We start from the raw sequence: 20,057 nt of genomic DNA on the forward strand, positions 1-20,057 counted from the left end.
CGGATTTCGAGTCGAGTGCCTTAAACACCTGGCCATGCCGGGCCTTTTGAACAGTGGGATTGACCGAACATTATAACGTTCTCACGGCTAAAAGGTCGAGTATCTTTGGTGTGACGGGAATTCGAACCCGGTACCTTCAAATTACGAGTCGAGCGTCCTAACTACCTGGCCTCATTGCATTTTATACAACATAATCAAATACTTTAAGAAATCAAATTACCACGACTTTAATAGGAATTTTACAGTACATTATCAAGTAATTCAACCAAAGTCATAAAAATAATTGATAAAATGAATAAAAAATATAGTATGAGTAGATCGGTAAAGATTTATTACACAAGATGTATTGATGCTTTTAATTTTATCAAAGAACGTACATTATTGTAACGTTATTCTTGTCTGCACACTTCAAAAGAATAATATACAGAGTAATGCTAAAATTAATTTGATGAAAGCATAATGTATGATAAGATAAAGTTCGATTTTGATATCACAATGTACCCTTATTAATACAGGGTGTTCGAAAAGTCACTGTGCATAAGACAAAGTTCGATTTTGATATCACAATGTACCCTTATTAATACAAGGTGTTCGGAAAGTCACTGTGCAATTTTGTAATCATATTTTATTCAGTCTGTTTCAAGCGAGCAACTGATAGCAGTGTTTAGAAACAAAATAAGAAGGATCCAGGCCTGTATTGATGCCAACAGGGTCACTTTCAACATTGTTTATAAATGCCATTCGTATTTACCTCCTGTATTCTATATTGAAACATGTCTGTTAATAAATATACAAGTGCACAGTGACTTTCCGAACATCCTGTATTACAGTAAAATTAGTTTTCTTTATACAGTGAACATCAGTTAGCGCGTTGCAGTTTCGAACAACTCATCTCTTCCTCAAAGGGAAAACTACTTTTTGTACTTGTCGCATACAAATTCCTCTTTCATTGTTTGAAAGAAAACATCCATCAAAGGAATTTTGTTAACGTAAATGGTTTAAATTCTTTGTAACTTATTTAAAAGCATTGCTTCGGAACGCTAGACGAGATATTCAGTGAAGACCTACGAAACAAAACGTGGTTATCAAACATGTTCCACACTTGTAGACAAAGCCCTTTAGATCCTTTCTGATGAAATAATCAAAATTATATTAATCAATTGAAACTTGAAAATTCATGGTTGAAAAATTTATTAAATTTTCAATGATATTTTTCATTCAAAATTCGGTAATTCTGGGTTGGAATTATTTTTGATAAAATACTAGTGTTGTTAGGCATTCAAAACTCGGTAATTCTAGGATTCAATTTTTTTTTTTAATTGGATACTGAGGTGTGATCAATCAATCGAACTTGGTAATACTAGGGTAAAAAACAAACATTCTTAAAGTACTCGGTTATTAACTAACGAAAACACGATACTCAATTGTGTATATAACACTAGAGCCTCAAACATCGTTTCTAGTGAACCAGCTAGTTAGGAGATCACAATTTTCACACTAAATATTTTTAATTAACTGACTGAAGGATGAACCTAACAACTACTTTTGAGCACAGACAAAATACTAAAAACATGTGTTGATGTTTGTCATTCTTCACCATTCAAAATTAAATGTTTTTACGAATGTAATAAATATACACCTAATTCCTTACACTGTGAATTTTACTAGAAATTAATTGAATTTGATTTTTGTATTTTTAGAATTTAATTGGTAAATCAATAATTGCTAATCGATCATTTATTTTCTCGTCTGCTTTAACTGAATAATGTGTTAATACTCATCACATTACTAATGTGTTTATTTGTATTTAAGCACAAAGCTACACAATGAGCTATCTGTGCTAACATACCGCTGTACCACATGGTGGCTTTGTGAAGTAAAGGTGTTAAAGATTCAATGATATTCACGACACCAAGGACACCAGTGACATGATAATTCAGCCGCTACGTCGACGTTTCAGAACTTTGAGTTATATAACTTTGACACGTGAATGTTTCTTTCTTCCCAGGATTTGATTTGTTTGATGTGGTACAATCCTGTCGAAACGTTATTCATTAAGTTTTATTACCAAGTCAAGCTGTCTCCAAAATTTATTTTATATAAAGCATGATTATCACCGTCTCATTTCTACAGTTACAGTACTAATATTTAATACCGTACACATAAAACCAAATATAAAAACTGTATCGCAGTTGTAGCAAAGTGTAAAAAAAAAAAAGTCCAAAAATTAAAAACGATACACGATCGGTATTCCAGTAAATAGTTTCACTTTTAGAACTTCATTATCATCCTTACAATTTACTAGTTTAGTTATCTACAGACACATGGAGTTAAAGAAATAATTTTACACACTAGTATCAAGGTATGTGGTATTTTACCTACCGACAACCATTAATGTAAAATCGAAGCCCCGCTTAACGGCCTTTCGATACACCTGATTCGGTAAGTTGGCGAAACCAACATAACCCTGAACGTCGTTAGATGATGTAGCTGACTCCTTTTCTTTGTCTTTCTCCTTTGTACCGTTTCGTTTCTCCTTGTTCAAGAAAATTTCTTTGCCTGAGCTAGTCATTCCGGACGTGCTGGTAGTGGAAAAATTGGACAACGTATTGGAAGTCATAGACGTAAGTCCATCTTGTCGGGAGAATAGTTCTCGCTTATTGGAGGTCTACAAAATCAAAGCAAAAGTCTAATATACATAACTTATTTATATGTTCACCCTTATGGACAATACTTTAAATTCCGTATAACCGCTATATAAGCTGTCATTTTTAAAACTGACCCTCAAAATAATTCCCTAATCCATTAAAATGCATTAGATGCATTTGCGATGGGTCTCCAAAGTGTTCTGTTTCAAGACTAAATAAAACCAAAATTAAGAGTAAAAATACGTTTATTTCTTGCTTTTGAAGTTCATGTGTAAGTGCATAATTCTTCTCGTGATTCATGGCATGTTCACGTGTTACTGACGTCACGACAGTGCAAATTTATAACGTCCCTTATGCGACAGATTGACAGTTAATACACATTTCGGGGAATTAACCTGAAACAGCTCAGAACAGATACGCTGCAGGTACAGAACAGATTCCTCCAATAATTAAAAGAACAAATAATAAACCTACGATGCGACACGAATTATTTGGTTGTTTGACGTCTCTGCTGGTCATAGAAGCCTATCACAATGTGAAGGCAACAATAACTTGTGCATGTATGAACTTCTAGTTCGTTCATGGTAGAACATAAGCATACAATTAAACACACTAAAAAAAAAATATTCCACTTCAAAATTACTAATTCATGACATTTACAACACAAAGACACCCGTCAGAATCTTATTCTGTGCAAGTGATTATAAAACACTATTAAAATTCGATATAATGAAACCAATAAACTGTGTCACGTCTTTTAGTTACAAAACAAACTTAATACTGATAACCGCCAATGAAAAATAAAAATTATTTCCGTGATGTCGAGAAACCCACTTGTTTAGAAATTTATATACAAAAACGGCTCGTTTGGGTTGAGAAACTATTTTACATAGAAGAGCGAACAACGTTTCGACCTTCTATGTAAAATATTTTCAACCCAAACGAGCCGTTTTTGCATATAAAAATTATTTCCGTTTAGACTTCATACCAGAATCAAATGTAAGAAGTTTTAACGTCATGCGTGCGCACGTTTGGTTATTCCGTAATGAACAATCTGTTACGATAGTACGTTATACTTTAAGAACTGGATGTGTTAACGAACAAAGTTAAAAATACTATCACGATATATAAGGGCCACTCCGACGACAACAACAGAATATTCTCTAGCAAAACACCTTTGACTTCTGAAAAGACAACGTAAAAATGTAAGAGTCAAAACTTGTCTGCTTCAGCGCAAAGCTACACAATGAACCATTTATGTTGTACCCACTAGAGGGATCGAACTACGAACAGATACTATTGTTTCTGAACACGAATCATTATAAAAAAAGAATAGCAAAATTTCTTTCAATATGTCAACTTCTTACAGGACACGTTATATAATTGTATTTGTCACATTGTCAATTAGTTTATATTATTTGTATATACAAGTCGGGAGAGCATGGTCCAGTAGATAGCGTGCCGGTATGCGGATATAAAGATCTGTGGTTAGCGAAAGAAAAACAAAAAAAAATTGCGCTCCGCACCTTACGAATGTCGATCTAATCCCACTATTCGATAAGAGTAGCCCAAGATATGGCGGTGGATGGTATTAACGAGTTGCCTTCCCTTTCATTTGTTGCTTAGAAATAGGGACGACTAGCGCAGATAGTCCTCAAGTTGCTTTGCACGAGATTTATCAAAATAATGTTTCTTTCTGGTTAAGCATAAAGCTACACAATGAGTTATCTGTGCTCTGCCCACCATGGGTATCGAAACACACAGGTTTCAACTGACTGCTTAAAACGTTACTGCACTAAAAAGAGGATATTTTTATCTAATTTCTTTGTCGACATATCTACGTTTGTTTGCAAATAACATTATCCTACACACAAATTTCATTGCTTTTGTTGACCAAAGCGTCAAAAGAGTAGGATTTAATTACAAATATAATTCATTATTTTCTATTGCTAACTTTTCTCTACAGAAAGCAGAGACGAATCAGTACGACGTTTCACACTCATAGGTAGAAAATATTAGGAGCGAATTGAAAGAAACGACTTTACTCTTGGATAGCTCAATTGTCAAAGGTCATGGGTTCTAGCCCCAGTCTTGCAGTTTCTTTTCACTTTCGTTTTTTTTCACATACAATAATATTTGTTAGAAAGTATACTTTCATATATTCAAAACATAAATTTAATATATTAAAAATATTTTGAGAATCGGAGATTTTTACTTTAAATGCTACTGATCAGAATTTTTTAAAAATCTGAAATGTTTAGCGTTGATTATATCATATGATTTAGATATATTATCGATGAGAGATGGGGATGTTTGGAAACGAAAGATCGTCCTCAATAATTTCAAACAGATTTAATCCCAAGTCCTCAAAGATAAAACTTGTTATTACACTAGTTTCCCAAATATAAGGGTTAATAAACTTGAAACCATAAGGTTATTATCAACTTCATTCTACTTCTATTAATATCAAATAAACCATTGAGTGAACTACACTGTAAGAATGTAACTATCTTCCAATTGTTTATATTTTTTATCCAGATATGGTCTGTTGATTAGCCGTCCAGGTCACACAGTGAAAGCGCTGACATTCGCTCCGCGATACTGATAAACATGCTACACACTTTCAGCTGTGGTCGTATTGTTAAGAATAACAATTAATCCTATCAGTTATCAGTTCAAAGCAGGATAAAGACCTTGCAGTGCGGGTGCTGCTGTGCAGCTGCCTTTTCTCTGTTCTATACCCTAAAATTGGGAACGGCTATGGCTAAAATCCTAGAAGTCTCCGACTTTGCTGAGTAGCCAATGTGCGTATAAAGTGCCATTCACGTTTATTTAGCAGCAGAACGTGTACATTTGATTTGACAAAGAGACACGAATTGTAATTGAAACGGACCTAACAATCTAATTTAATTATTATATAGAATTTAGCCATATATCAAGTAAACTAAGAACAGATTTTTTTTTTTTTTGAATAGCCTTTAGTCTAACGTTGCAGGCAGATAATCTTCAAGATATTATGAAAATATCATGCTGAGATTTAAAAAAAATAAATATACATATTTCGAATGAAAAGCAACATTGAATAAAGATGGCAATAGTTGATGATGATGAAATCAAAGTAATTGCAACTCAAACATCTTGGCTGAAGATTTGGAATAACTACTATCAATCAATGGCCTTTAACGATGTCAAACAATCCACTGTTAACTTAATGAAAATGGAACTAAGAAAATGACACCTGTGGTACGTTAAAGGAAAGTTATCTTTTGAGAAGGCTTAAAACACTTATAGCTGCGACAAAACTTGTTCATCCATAGCAGTTTAAGACGTGCACAGTTTATGACGTTTCTTCTTATAATTACAATACTGCAATTTCAGTGGAGCTTCGCACTGAAAAAGGTTATTTTTAGAAAGCCGCTATCGAGCCATTATATCCGGTTATATGACGCTGCTACCAAGAAACACTGAACGACTTATAACGTAGGTTCGAAGTCTCTTATTTTTCTTCATTAAATGCGAGAGCCTTAAATTCTAAGAGCACGAGATTAAATTGTGAGAGCATATGACAGTTTAAACATGTCAGCACCGGAGCTTTTACTGAAATATTCCAGACTAAAAGCACCCATCACAGTGCCTCATCCACAAAGATTACTTGAATTACCCAGCTTTCTCAGTCTCCATCTTAATTCTGAAAGAGAAACTTAACTGTCTTCCTTATAATAACGCATGAGTTATAACCATAAATATACACTCACTTCTTTATCTTTAGCTACAACCGGTGTTTTTAAAATATTTAAGGTTAACATTACGTGCATAAAACGTGAAGAACGTACATGCAGACTGAATATTGCTATTATCAATATTTCCTCGTTTATTTGTTCATTAAGTACACAGCTATACAATGGATGTTATGTGCTGTAATAACTACAGCTATTAAAACCCGGTTTCATGATTTGTTTTGTCTTGCATTTCGCCCAAAGGCAAACCGAGACTTATCTGCGTTAGTGTTTGTAATTTACCAATGATAGTCAATACCACCCACCGCCAACTACTGTGCTACTTTTGTACCAACGAATAGAATGATTAATCATTCATCACATCATAACGCCCCAACGGCTAAAAGGGCAAATATGTTCGGTAAAAGGAACCCTCATATCACGAGTCCAGTGCCCCAGCTAGCAGGCCTAACCTGGTTTTTAGCGTCAAATACTTTCAGAATTAACGCTGTAAGGTTTGTAATTTACCAATGATAGTCAATACCACCCACCGCCAACTACTGTGCTACTTTTGTACCAACGAATAGAATGATTAATCATTCATCACATCATAACGCCCCAACGGCTAAAAGGGCAAATATGTTCGGTAAAAGGAACCCTCATATCACGAGTCCAGTGCCCCAGCTAGCAGGCCTAACCTGGTTTTTAGCGTCAAATACTTTCAGAATTAACGCTGAACCACAAATATTCTCATTTTGTTCGTTTGTTTAACAACTATCTCCTGTTTGCACCGCGGAGAATCGAACCAGGAATTTTCGCATTTCAAGTTCAGACTTACCACTACTCCACCTAGCGAGGGACATTTCTTCATCTAACTGCGTACCCAAAATATAGCCATTTTCCTATTCCTCATACCTATTCTCTCACGACTAGTTGGTACACTAAAACTTTTACTTGTGTGCAAGAACCATCACAGGCTTAGTATAAATGCCATCCACGTATTAATCTACGAAACTTCTAGGGGTTGAAAATGGGTTTAATATTATTTGGGGGGGGGAGGAAAACGTGCGGTTGATGATAGCAACTCAAGACAGTAATAACAAAAGCGAATCACTTATGTATGGAGGTGTGGTGGGGGATATTAACAGAGCATTAGCTTGAAGTGAAAATCGTGCATGTTAATGGACCTGGGATGAAGTGATCATCAACAAAATACCACGTATTTTTTCTTCAAATATTGGTCTCTTCCTCTCCTAATGAGAAATTTTCCTGTAGTAAGGGGTGTGTATTTGTAACTAGTACAGTGTCGTTTCAGTACTAGAGCATTGGAAGAGCAACATTTGGTAAACCTTTCCTGTTACCTTAAAACAAACAACTGAAGTATTAGCAGGTGGTTTTGAACTTTGCGCAAAGTACACGAGGGCTACCTGCCCTAGCCGTCCCTAATTTAGCAGTGTAAAACTAGAGGGAAGGCAGCTAGTTATCACCACCCACTGCCAACTCTTGGGATACTCTTTTACTAAAGAAGAGGGATTGGCCGTAACTTTATAACGCCCCCACGACTGGACGGAGGAGCATGTTTGGTGCGACGGGGATTCGAACCCGCGACCCTCAAATTACGAGTCGAACGCCTTAATCACCTGGCCATGGCGGACCAATTTGTCAGTTGTAAAGAGTTTCTAATTTATCATGCACGTGTAAATCATGTTACTGGTGTGGTCAGCAAACGTGTAACAAGTTTCATACATTATTTGGTCAAAAAGTTAAATTCAACAATTTTTTTTGCTCATTCAAAATTCTAGCGAGGTGTGTAGCTTTAACAACAGAACGTTAGTAAAATAATGTGGCTAAGTTCCCTTCGACATATATAGTAACCTATTGTTCTGGATTATTATCCTATGGTAGCGGTGTCCAACAGTTTTTTTTTTTTTTCATAATCACCAAAACTGAAGAATGTATTAACAGAGAAAGAGAGTGTACGTATTTTCTTACAATAAACCCACATCGGGCTATCTGCTGAGTTCATCGAGGGCAATCGAACCCCTGCTTTTTGCGTTGCAAATTCGTAAACTTACCGCTGTACCAGCAGGGTACTTCACCACATGACAAGAAACAAATTAACTGTATTTTTATACATATAGAAGGTGCAGGAACAGACACAATAATGTTTTCAATTATTTATTGCTGGAAGTAATTATATTTAAAAACACAGATAATAACAATAAAGCACCAATAAGGCACCGGTCAATAGCAGTTTTACTACATGTGGCTAGTGGCGATCGTGTTGGACACCGTAACTTTTTGGTGTCACGTTAACATTCTCGTGGGAATGATTGCTGTAAATTAGGATACATCACATCAAGGCAAATAGCGGTCTTCTCCATTGGAAGTTCAGGTGATATTCTCCCTTATTTTTCTACGGAAATAACCATCAGTGATATGGTAACACGTGCGAATCGAGAGAAAAAGGTATTATAGTCTTCTGTAAAATACTATGTTCTCTCACTCTGAACAAGAAAATTGTAGACATAAGACAGATGTACAAATCAACAGCTACACTGATATACAACTGTTCGGTGCTCTTGTAACTAACAGATTTTTACTTTATCACACGGTATTCTATCTCTTTCTTATTTAAACTCAGTCGAATTCAAAATTCATATTTACTGTGTGAATCACTTCCTGAACAAGTCTCCTGTTATCTGCCAGTCTTACGTCAGAGGTGTGGTTAAGAATACCATACTGAAGACCCTTCTGTATACAAAAATAGGTTTATTCCCACTGAAGTTACATGTGCATTTCATTAGGGACTGTTGTGCGAAACATATACACGAAAATTTTCAGTCCACCTATATATAACAAATTTAGTAAAGGTGTTGAAGAAATAGAAGACTACTGGAAACACTAGTGTGAAATATTGTAATATTGTTCTTCCGCGAGATGCAAGAAAATTGGATAAAAAATAATAAAGAATAAATTTATGCATCTAAATTAAAACATTTTCTACTTTTATTTTGTGCGACGTTTCGAACAGACGTTCTTCGTCAGGCAGTAAAAAACAGTGAACGAGAGAGAGAGAGAAAGGGATTTACAGAAGTCTCGGTTAACGATTAAAAAGACTAGCTGGGGTACCCGTACCATGGTCAAAAGTTATGCACATTCATGATTAATGAAAGGCTATCTTAGGACATAAAAGTTGTTTCCTTTAAATATAATTTAAGAAAAAAAAACAACCAAAAACATCCATATAAAAATAGCAAAACACAAAATAGGAAATTGTAACTTTGCGTATATCTTCTCAAAGACCCAACAAACCTTCATTGTAAATTTGGTGATCTGTCAAAAAGGGCCGAAGTAGTAGTTAACAAACACAAAACACTCGTAAAAACCGAAAAATGCAAAATTGAAAATGCGTGTATTTCTCCATGAGCCTCCATACCAATTTTGTTGAAGATCCATCCACACCCTGCGAAGTATTTACATGGACATACAACAGACAGTAATATGGATGGCGCCAGCGCATAAGAGCTGCATGTGATGTATTCATGACGTTATTTATGAACCCAGACAGGAAACGGAGGTAAAACGGGAAAATCGTGACCCCTATCGCAAATCTACACGCGCAAAGGATAAAAATTTCACGAAGTTGGAGGTTGCACATCACGTTATAAAAGGGTTTTTCTAGTATCATTCAAGAAAGTTTCATTATAGGATGATGTAGCAGAACAAACTGTCCGCTTCACTGAATTACAATTGTTCTTTTTTTTTTTCTTATTCTAAATAGTTTACAACTGACCGTCATTCCTTCAGTTTTTGGTGAATTAAGTTGAAACTTGGTAGGGTTATACCTTGGTCCAATATGCCCAAAACATGTTTGTTTTTGATTTAGGCTTTTTCAAAAGATTTTATGGGGCTAATATCAAACAACCCCTAAATGCATAATTTGGGCTCCGGTGCGGTCATATCTATTATAATCAAAGTGATAGTTACCACATATTTAAATTTTGTTGCGCCCAACAGATTGGTATATGTAAAAAGTTGGATTTTCCCGTTTTGAGTATTTTTGAGGGATTAGAACTTCCAGAAAAAGCATAATTTGTGCGGTTTTGATAAATTACTCGGCCACACTTTAACATGGGATTTGGTATAAAGACCTTGTAAGTCCCAAACAATGATATAGAAATATTTTGATTTTCAGGATTTTTCTGGTGTCAAAATTGGCCTTGTTAGGATTACATGTCGGAGACATGTTGCACTCTGCCTTCGAACTTTAGCCACTTTAATTTGTTATGAATCAGTTACAAAACATTCGTTAAGAGGTTATAACAATGAGAAGGTATTAAAAGAACATGGAGCTACTGATGATCAAACTACTAACAAATATCAGTGACGAATATAGAAGTCGTCGAGCTTACCCTGTAATTAGATAAATACCATGGTCTAGAATCATCACTACTCGAAATCAAACAGTTTTTACAGGTCTGTAAAATAAATTGTCTTTTTGGTAGTATTTATTTAAAAATCGATGGTAACTACATGTTTACACCTTATTGATCAAAAGTACAAGCTACGTCAATAATTAATCTTAAATAATGTCATGATACCAATTATGTTTTACTTTGTTATTATGTCCTTATAAATATACATAAACGAAACAGTATACGGATGATAATATTAACATGTAGAAAATTTATTTGATTGTAATTAAGCATAAAGCTACACAATGGACTACCTGTATTACGGGTATCGAAACTCGTTTTCTAACAGCGCGAGTCCGCAGACATACAGCTACACAACGTGCAAAGAAAAATACAATGCTATATGCGCTTTGTCATTCATGTTCGAATTGATTATTTTGCGCGAAACACCTACTTCCTAATATTTTACAGAGCACCCATTCAAAGAGCTTGTTATTGTTTCAAACACACCAAAATATAAATTTTATATAAATGCTTTTGTTACTGCTTACTTATTTTACAAGATTCTATTAAATAGTCATGTGATAAAAAATAAAGACGTTTTTGAAATGCTTTTAAACACTTAAAGAACTGCTTGTATTTAAAGTATGACTACTTACCTAAGACAGAAACACACAAGTACGTAGTTTTCAACTTAAATGTATCTCAAAATAAATGTATTACAACGAAGCTAATCAAGTTACAATTAAAGACTAAACTGCGTTGTTTTGGAAAAAAAAAATTCAAGCATGAAGTTATTAAATCACGATGGAAACTAAAATTCCTCTTGAATGTTCTTTCAATGACACTAATTACATCACTTCGAAAGTCCTTTTGAATAATAAACTTAAGGTTTCAAATGTTTACTACATAATGGAATACACTTGATGCATTTTGATTGAAAAAAAACTCGTGTGTAAGTACGCTTAGTGCATCGTGTCACCGTTTTCTTACTTCTTGACAAAAGGTATAGGTTTTTTAGTACAGAAGTGTTTCGAACAAGTCAGTTATAACTGCTAAATAAATAAGCTTAGAAAATGAAAGAAAATACGTCACTCAGTTGTGGTCAAACTTTCAAAGAGGGCGCCTTATGTGTTGACAGAAATTAACTTATACTTGTAAAACGTTTAATTATTCACGTCCCAAACTAAATTAAAAACAATAAAATTGTTTTTTTTTCCTCATGAGAACATTAAATAAATAACAATTACTTATTATGTTATGCATTGAGACATGACACCAGATCAAAAGTAGAAAGTAGGCTTAAGCCATTTTAAGCTTAAGAAAACTGCAATGCACTCGTTTCTTCGGTTCCATTCTGAAGTGTGATCAAATGCATCACATGTTAAGTTTGGCAAGTTCACTAAAATTTTGGCTTTTCTCCAGATCTTCAAAACTCTTATCCCGACCAGAGTTAAGATGACCCCCGTCTTGGATTAATATTAACGTCACTTCTGAAGTTCTTTCTAGTATAAACGTCTCAAGTCTTAAGAAGGTTATCGTCAAGAGAAGATAACCTATATAAGGTCTTGTCGCAACGAAACTTTCGTTCAACCCCACGTGGTAAAATATCTCAGCTCTCAAAACTACTTCTAATAAAATATTTTGTTTGGTTAAGATGTGTAGTCCTTTATTCACTACTAACGAGCTAAAACACTTTAGACGATTGAATAATATCTAACATACATTCATAATTAATTATTCATTATTATTCAGCGAAATATGTTTATTTCACCAAACCTTTAATTTTAGTGAAGAAAATATTATGTAAAGGCCTAATATATGTTTTGAATCACTCTTACCGCTGCAACAGAGTAGTTTCACCGAATTCACGGTTCATTAGTATTGCTTAGAAGAGTGTTTGTCTGTTTGTTTTGAATTTCGAGCAAAGCTATACGAGATCTGCGCTAGCCTTCACTAATTTAACAGTATAAAACTAGTCATCACCGCCACCTAAGGCCAACCCTTGGGCTACTCTTGACAACGAATAGTGGGATTGACCGACACATTATAACAACCCCACAGCTGAAAGGGGGAGCATGTTCGGTGCGACAGGGATTCGGACCCGAGACCCTCGGATTACGAATCGAGCGCCCTAACCACCACAAAAGAGCAAAGAAAATAAAACAAGCCCTATGTAGAACTGAAATGTAAATTAATTATTTTGGTTAGATATACAGTTTTCTTACTCATCACCAACAGACTACAATACTTAGGGTGTTTGGATAACATGTGACAGTCGCAATTAATTATCCATAATTTTTCAGCAGTAAGTGATTTCACAATTTCATGTACTGGTGAAAACAAAGAAAATAAATTACGATTTAGATAACCTTTCACTAACACTATGCTTGAAATACGAGTAAACAAAGGTAAATAAGTGTTGTTTTTATTATAAACATATCTGGTGAATGGTTCAATATAAAGCGTGGTGAATAGCTAAGTTTACCTAACAATGAATCCCTAGTATCTGATGTAATGTAATGGTAACAAAATGAACTTTGACATGTATAATAGTAACTTATTCACTCAGAGTTCACACAAACGAAACACATTATTCATATAGTTGAACTTCACGTAGTATCAGCTTCTTTCAGGGCAGATCCTCAATTTTTCTTGCAAGCCAAATGTTACATATATCACCCTCTTCCAGTCGTGTATCATTCAAGTAACCAACTAGGCTCTGATGACTCATTCACTCCTCCCAACAGCTGTCCTTTTTAAAACATCACAGACATGTATTTTGCATCTAGAGCTGTTAATTGTTTTTTTTTTATTCAGTCACCTGGTATTCACGACTCTATATGTGACACAAAAGTAGGCACAGCATGTTTAAGTAGTTCTTGATAAAGAAAAACCCACTTGAAATAAAAATGTATCTAAGAACGGTTAACATGCAAATGACTTAGGAAGGTCGAAACGTTGTTCTCTGCTGATCAATAAAAGTGTTAATACCCATACCAGCCGTTCTTAGATACAATGTTTAAGTTTCTATATTATAGCTTGTGTATCATATCAGTGTTGTTCAAAAAATGCCATACTTACGTTATGGCCTGGGACAACTATAAGACGTAAAATGACTGACTCAACATAAGTCATGTTCGTAAACCTCCTTAATTAACAACATGAGTATGTTGACCACACAAACAGCATAACCTTTGTCTCCATACACATCCAGAACTGGTTACAATGTAGAGAGAGATGACTAATGAGTACGAAAATGAAATGAAAGAAGAAAAACTTGAAAGTATATTCCATATAATAAACTACTTGTACGGATTCAACTGAATACAAAATAAGCACTGAACCGGTGCTACTCTAAAATTACGCATACTATAGACACGTCTATGAAATGACGATATCTGTATATATAGTAAAGTCTGTCTGAACTATGGAAAGCAACCATCATAACACAGGTCCAACCCGCTTCCATAAAGAGAGGAAAGTAATTTAAACTTGTCATAATAAGCATCCTTTAAGGAGCTTCTTAACCTTTTCCAATACCATGCACCCCCTGCAAGTTTTTCACAACAGTTCGAAAAAAATACAAAAATTTATTCAATTAACAAGCAAAATTATTTGCTATAATTTAAATGTACATCATTCTACAATTTGAATGATTACGACATAAAATAAACAAAAATAAATGTATTTATCAAACTACACCTAAAATAAATTATAATAATTACTTTATATTGATAAACTGGATAATACTCAACCTGTTATTCCCCCCGATTCCGATTTCCTTATTCCTTGGATGAACCATTCACCCAGTTGAAAACCACTGCTCTTAAGGTTACGTATTATATTGTCTTACTCTTATAAAATTCTACTGTTTCAAAACTGTTTGAGAAGAAACAAAAATGCCAGTTAGATGTTCATTGAGGCCGGCTTGAGTCAAATTTGCATTTTTCTTCCAAGAGAACACTTATTCTAATTTTATTGGCCGTGTTTCCAGTGTTTTCTGTGAAAGATTATTAAGCCTAAACGCCAATGCTAGTCCGACGGATATATATATATTGTAGATAAAATTTGGCCACTTGCATGCTTTCAAGTAAACAAACACATCTTCAAGTTTGTAAAATTGGTGTTGTAGCATTTAATAAATTAAAACTAAGGTCAGTCTGATCATAGTTTATCGTATGTCTTAAGAGTTTGATGTTATTGTTTCGTCAACAGAAATTACGCGACTAGTTTCATCAGTGAATTATGGAATTGCACGTACATATATTTGAATACATTAAAAAAAGATAAATTTTGATTGCTAGAAAAAGCACGCACAAAGTTGAGTTGCAACTTAAATATGCTACACCATATTAATGAGCGCAAAGTAGGCTTAGGGCACGTTTGACTCGTATCATTCTTAGACGACATTTAATGCACTGTCGCAATGTACGACTCAACTGTAAAGCAATTATTTTCTTGTAAATGAAGTATTCAATTTACCAGCCTTACACTAATATAAAATAAACAGTTGTTTGTTTACTCACCTTCCATTTAAATTATACGTCATATAAATGATAAATTTTCGTTTGTCTTTTATATACAAATTACTGAATACTTACGTTTCGCGACTTATTTTTGCACGGCAGAAAACAATTACGACTGTGCATATGATATTCAAACTACTTCTCTAAACCTCACAATAAAAACAAAAATTTATGTAAGATGTTATAATTTCACTGTTTCAAATATAGCAGATCGATCTTTTCTTACCTGTGGTTGCAACTCAATTTATTATAATAATATAAGTTATTGCGATGAGATTTTAAATTTTACGTACGACAGCGAGCACTGTGGAATGTTAAAACATTTACAATATTGTTATAAACTAAAAATTCAAACAAACTTTTGCTGTTTTTTTTCTTTTCGGCCATGACCAAGTTCTGTTTTTCTTTAAAGAGGTAATTCTGAGTGTAGAACACAAAACGATAAACAATAAAATATGCCGTAATAACAATGTATGCTGTTAGTAGCAGGGACTTAAAAAATATACAAACACACAGTTGTTTTGAGTTCTATTCACATCCAGTATAAATATATCCCTAGGCACTTCAACTATCACAGTAACTCCAGTTAATAGATGCTTTTTATCCGACTGTCAACTCAGTAAGCAATACAACAGCGCCACTCAATGATTCAGTTATTTAAATCAAAAAATATTCACATAAATATAAAAGCAAAAGTAATTATAACTCGGGGAAGGTGGAGCAAGACGGCCATTTTCATGTTTTATGTTTTCACTAATTAAACTGAACGCCATCTTTTGCTAAAATAAAAGATTTTGCACAAACCTTTTCTTATATATTACAAAATACATATTTTTAATGGTTTGGATCAGTTTTACCTATAAAATAGGATAAAACGGACCCCAAATATTGGGCAAAATATCCCCATCTAATTTTTAAAACTAAAAATTAAAATAAACGCTGCGTTTAAATTAATTAAGACATCATTTAAATGCTTCGGCAGGGATCTGGAAGGTCATGACATTATCACATAAACTATGTACTTAATGAGTACTAAGGTGTGGTAATAACTATATTGTGGTCAAAACCTGCGGTGGAAATACATGTTATTAGTGTGAGGTAAGACGGCCCCGTGAGCTGTCTATTTTTTAATTTCTTGGGCTATTCTTTTACCATCGAATAATGAGATTGACCGTCACATGCTAACGTCCCTACAGCTGATAGGGCGAGCATGTTTGGTGTGATAGGGATTCGAACCCGCGACCCTCAGATTACGAGTCGAGCGCCTTAACCACCTAGCCATACCAAGCCCCCCCAAGAGTTGAGGAGGCATCTTATCCTAAGCCACTCAAAGAGCAATAGCATGTTATAAAGAAACTAACGAACTTGAACAGTTGTTTCTTTTACATCATACTAGATTCCCCATAATTCCTCATTGTTGAAATTCCCCGAAACATCTACATCAAGACCATAAAAACTATAAGGACTTACCTTAGATCAAAGCTCTTCTAAAAAAAAAAAACGAGTCACATTTTGATAATTTACATTTGTACCTGTCCATCAGTGTGTTTATAAACGTGGTCACGTTAGCATCGGTTGGTCACATAAAATTTATTCTAGATGCCATAACTGATACAATATAGGAGTGATCATTTTACCGTCTTACCTCACACTCTTGTATCTTAAACTACATTCATCATTTGAAACAAGGAGGTAAAGTTTATTTCTAATTCAATTAATTATCTTATTAACGAAAACCTTACACCAATTTTAGTTCAATAAGGTTAAAGGACAAACACTGGACTATTTATTTTGTCTGGAGTATGCTGTTATGAATATTTAAAAAATGGTTTTACGTACGCAAATACGATTATCACAAGCCACTTAAGTATGTTTGACTATTCTAAGATAATTTAAGAAAGACCTTAATTTTATTTTAATATTTTCAATTTTTCATGTGATTATTCTTTTTAAATCAACTGAAAAGAATAAATTAAACTCTGGTATTAGCTCATCATGTACCATAATGCCAAATCCCCAGATGTCAGTGTTCGAACTAGTTTTAACAAAAAAAAACATTGTCATAAAGTACTTCACAACATATCAAAATATTGTGAAGAAGGGATTAAACCACGAGATTAAAAGGTAAGAAATACCCATGGAAACAAAATGATTCCGTACAGTGAATAAGAGGTGAATTTGGCCTATTGAAAATGTTTTCATTACACAGCTTTCATTTATATTAAATGTAACGACTTTAAGTCCCTGATCCTGCCAGTGTCCTTCCAAGTTCCACCAATGAGCCAAAGCCGCGTGAGAAAAAGTGTAAAAATAAATTCAAATGAGTTGATCTCTGTCCACATTTTCGCCATGTTAATTTTGATTATATTGTTTTACAATGAAAAATAATACTTTAACTGTGTGTGTGTGTGTGTGTGTGTGTGTGTGTGTGTGTGTGTGTGTGTGTGTGTGTGTGTGTGTGTGGTTTCTTATAGCAAAGCCATATCAGGCTATCTGCTGTGTCCACCGAGAGAAATCCTGACTACCAGCGGGGGGCAATACTTTTGCTAACATTTAGCTTCTTTAATTGAGGAAATTTGTAAAAATAAATCACGATGGTCACATTGTGTCCACCTTTAGAGAAAAGGGCGTCTGACTTGCTAAACAGCAGATCTATGGGCTGCATTGTTGCATTAACTTATTCACATAAGAATGTAATAAAGTTCTGTATTTAAGAATTTTCATGCCTAACACTTACCACTACGAATTACACTACATCAAAAAATCTTAGTTATTGCGAATTAAAGTATCATATACAGACTTGTTAAAGCTTTGAATAATTTATTTTTACTCTAAAGATAAGTGGTATGGATATTAAAACTTTAATTACAATAAAGTACAGAACAACGTTCCGACCTTCTTAGGGCATCTTCAGGTTAACATTCTCGTGCCTAAGATATGCGCCCAGCAACGGTTAGTTAGAAACTCTTAACCTAAAGATGACCTAAGAAGGTCGGAACGTTTTTCTGTATTTTATTTTAAAGTTTTAATATCCATACCAACCGTCTTTATAAGTTTTTAATTCAAGTGAGTTTCTCGTCATCATGAATAAAAATCTGTCAACGAGCCACTTCTCGGTCGACGACTCGTCAGCAATTTAAAAGTTTTGAATAGAGAATGTCCAGCCGTATGCGATTCTCAAAAAACTAGAGTAGATGCAGATTCTTATAATTCATAGTATATGAAACCAGAATAATTCTTCATTCTACGCATATACATTTTGTTAATAACAGTTATGACCTGAAGATAGATTATCAGACTAAGATGATGGATCATATACTAAAGGCATTAATACATCAAAACAGGTTCTTCGAGCGAACTATTTACGTGAACTACTTTACATGCATAGAATCCGAGTTGAATTTTACTCACGTTCTATCATTATCAAAGTTGCACTTTTGATCATGAGAGAATGAAGAAATAGATATGGTTTGTTATGAATTCACGCAAAGCCAGACTAGGACCATTTGCGTTAGATGTTACTAATTTAGCAGTGTAAGACTGGAGGGACGGGTAGCTAGTCGTCACTACTACTATTTTACCAACGAACAGTGGGATTGACTGTTACATTATAATGCCCTCACGGCTGAAAAAGCGAGCATGTATGGTGGTACAGGGATTCGAACCTGCATCCCGCAGATTGCAAGCAGAGTGCCTTAACCATCTGGCCCAATAGATATGTACTAATCGCACAGAAAATGTAAACAAATGTTACAGACTTGAACCCCATCAACATACGTTTCTTATATGCATCTTTGGATGTAGCTTAACGCCTATAACTTCAAAACTGTCTGGACGTTGTATGTCTAAATTGATCAAGAAAAACTATAAAGTTAAAACTACTTTATACAGAATGAAAGCAATACCCCCATTTTTTAAGTTTAAAAAAAGTAAAACCTAACATAGCGAAAACTTCTCGTCACTAAAAACGATCAAATTTCTGTGAACCGACTTCTGACGAGTAAAGCGAGATTGCTGTGTTAGTCCGATATTCGAGGTAATACTCGAGTGTCCGTGTTGCCAATGCTGACAGATATACGACCACAACTGTTCAGTGAATAGGAACTTCTGTGACAAAGTCGCTGTTTAGGTGTACATTTAACAGAATAGCCCCGGGAAAACGTGGCAGCTGAATAGTGTTACAATAACAAAGTTTACTGTTTCACAAATATATATGGTTCGAAAGCTAACTCGAGGGAACTTTGCCAATTTCACACAGAATTAGTTACACCGGCTCCACCTTTCCAAAATAGTTACTCGGACATGAAGAGCAAAGGTAGTTATGTTTTCCTATTTTGATGTCCCAACTTCTAATGTGGTGATTTGAGGTGATCATTAAGATTAGTGCGTGCAACACACACACGTTCAACCTACACCTCTGATTTTCAATAAATATTAGCAATAAAATTACTATATGACATCAACTAAATTTTAAATCTCTGGAATACCACCGACGTTATGTGTATAATTATAGAATGTAATATTGTTATAGTAATGATTACTTAGGAAAACAGTATGATACCGACACATGATTGTTTTATGCATCCAACGTTGGGCAATGAAATTTGTTTTTTAATTTTATATAAAATACATTTTCAGTTTCATGTAAGTGAAATAAATATATACGAGTGCGTGTATGCGTTTACACACACACTTAGAACAAATAATCAACTAGATATAACCCACTATTCAGGGAAATTTAGCTGT

The 20,057-nt window shown here is 34.4% G+C and overlaps 1 protein-coding gene across 9 annotated transcripts in view; it reads right to left on the bottom strand.

The window, feature by feature from the left end:
- Positions 1-20,057, bottom strand: part of LOC143250930 (septin-7-like) — a 59,580-nt gene that overhangs the window by 31,677 nt on the left and 7,846 nt on the right. For 4 of the 9 annotated variants that reach the window (XM_076502124.1, XM_076502127.1, XM_076502126.1 and 1 more), the window contains one exon: positions 2,383-2,668. In XM_076502124.1, coding sequence (XP_076358239.1) covers positions 2,383-2,668 — 286 coding nt within the window. Of the gene's footprint in view, positions 1-1,849; positions 2,037-2,382; positions 2,669-20,057 lie in introns of all 9 variants that reach the window. The other 5 variants (XM_076502131.1, XM_076502128.1, XM_076502130.1 and 2 more) reach the window with 2 other exon arrangements.

Source organism: Tachypleus tridentatus, chromosome 5 (assembly GCF_004210375.1).
Source record: "Tachypleus tridentatus isolate NWPU-2018 chromosome 5, ASM421037v1, whole genome shotgun sequence".
In the NCBI taxonomy this organism is placed as follows: domain Eukaryota; kingdom Metazoa; phylum Arthropoda; class Merostomata; order Xiphosura; family Limulidae; genus Tachypleus; species Tachypleus tridentatus.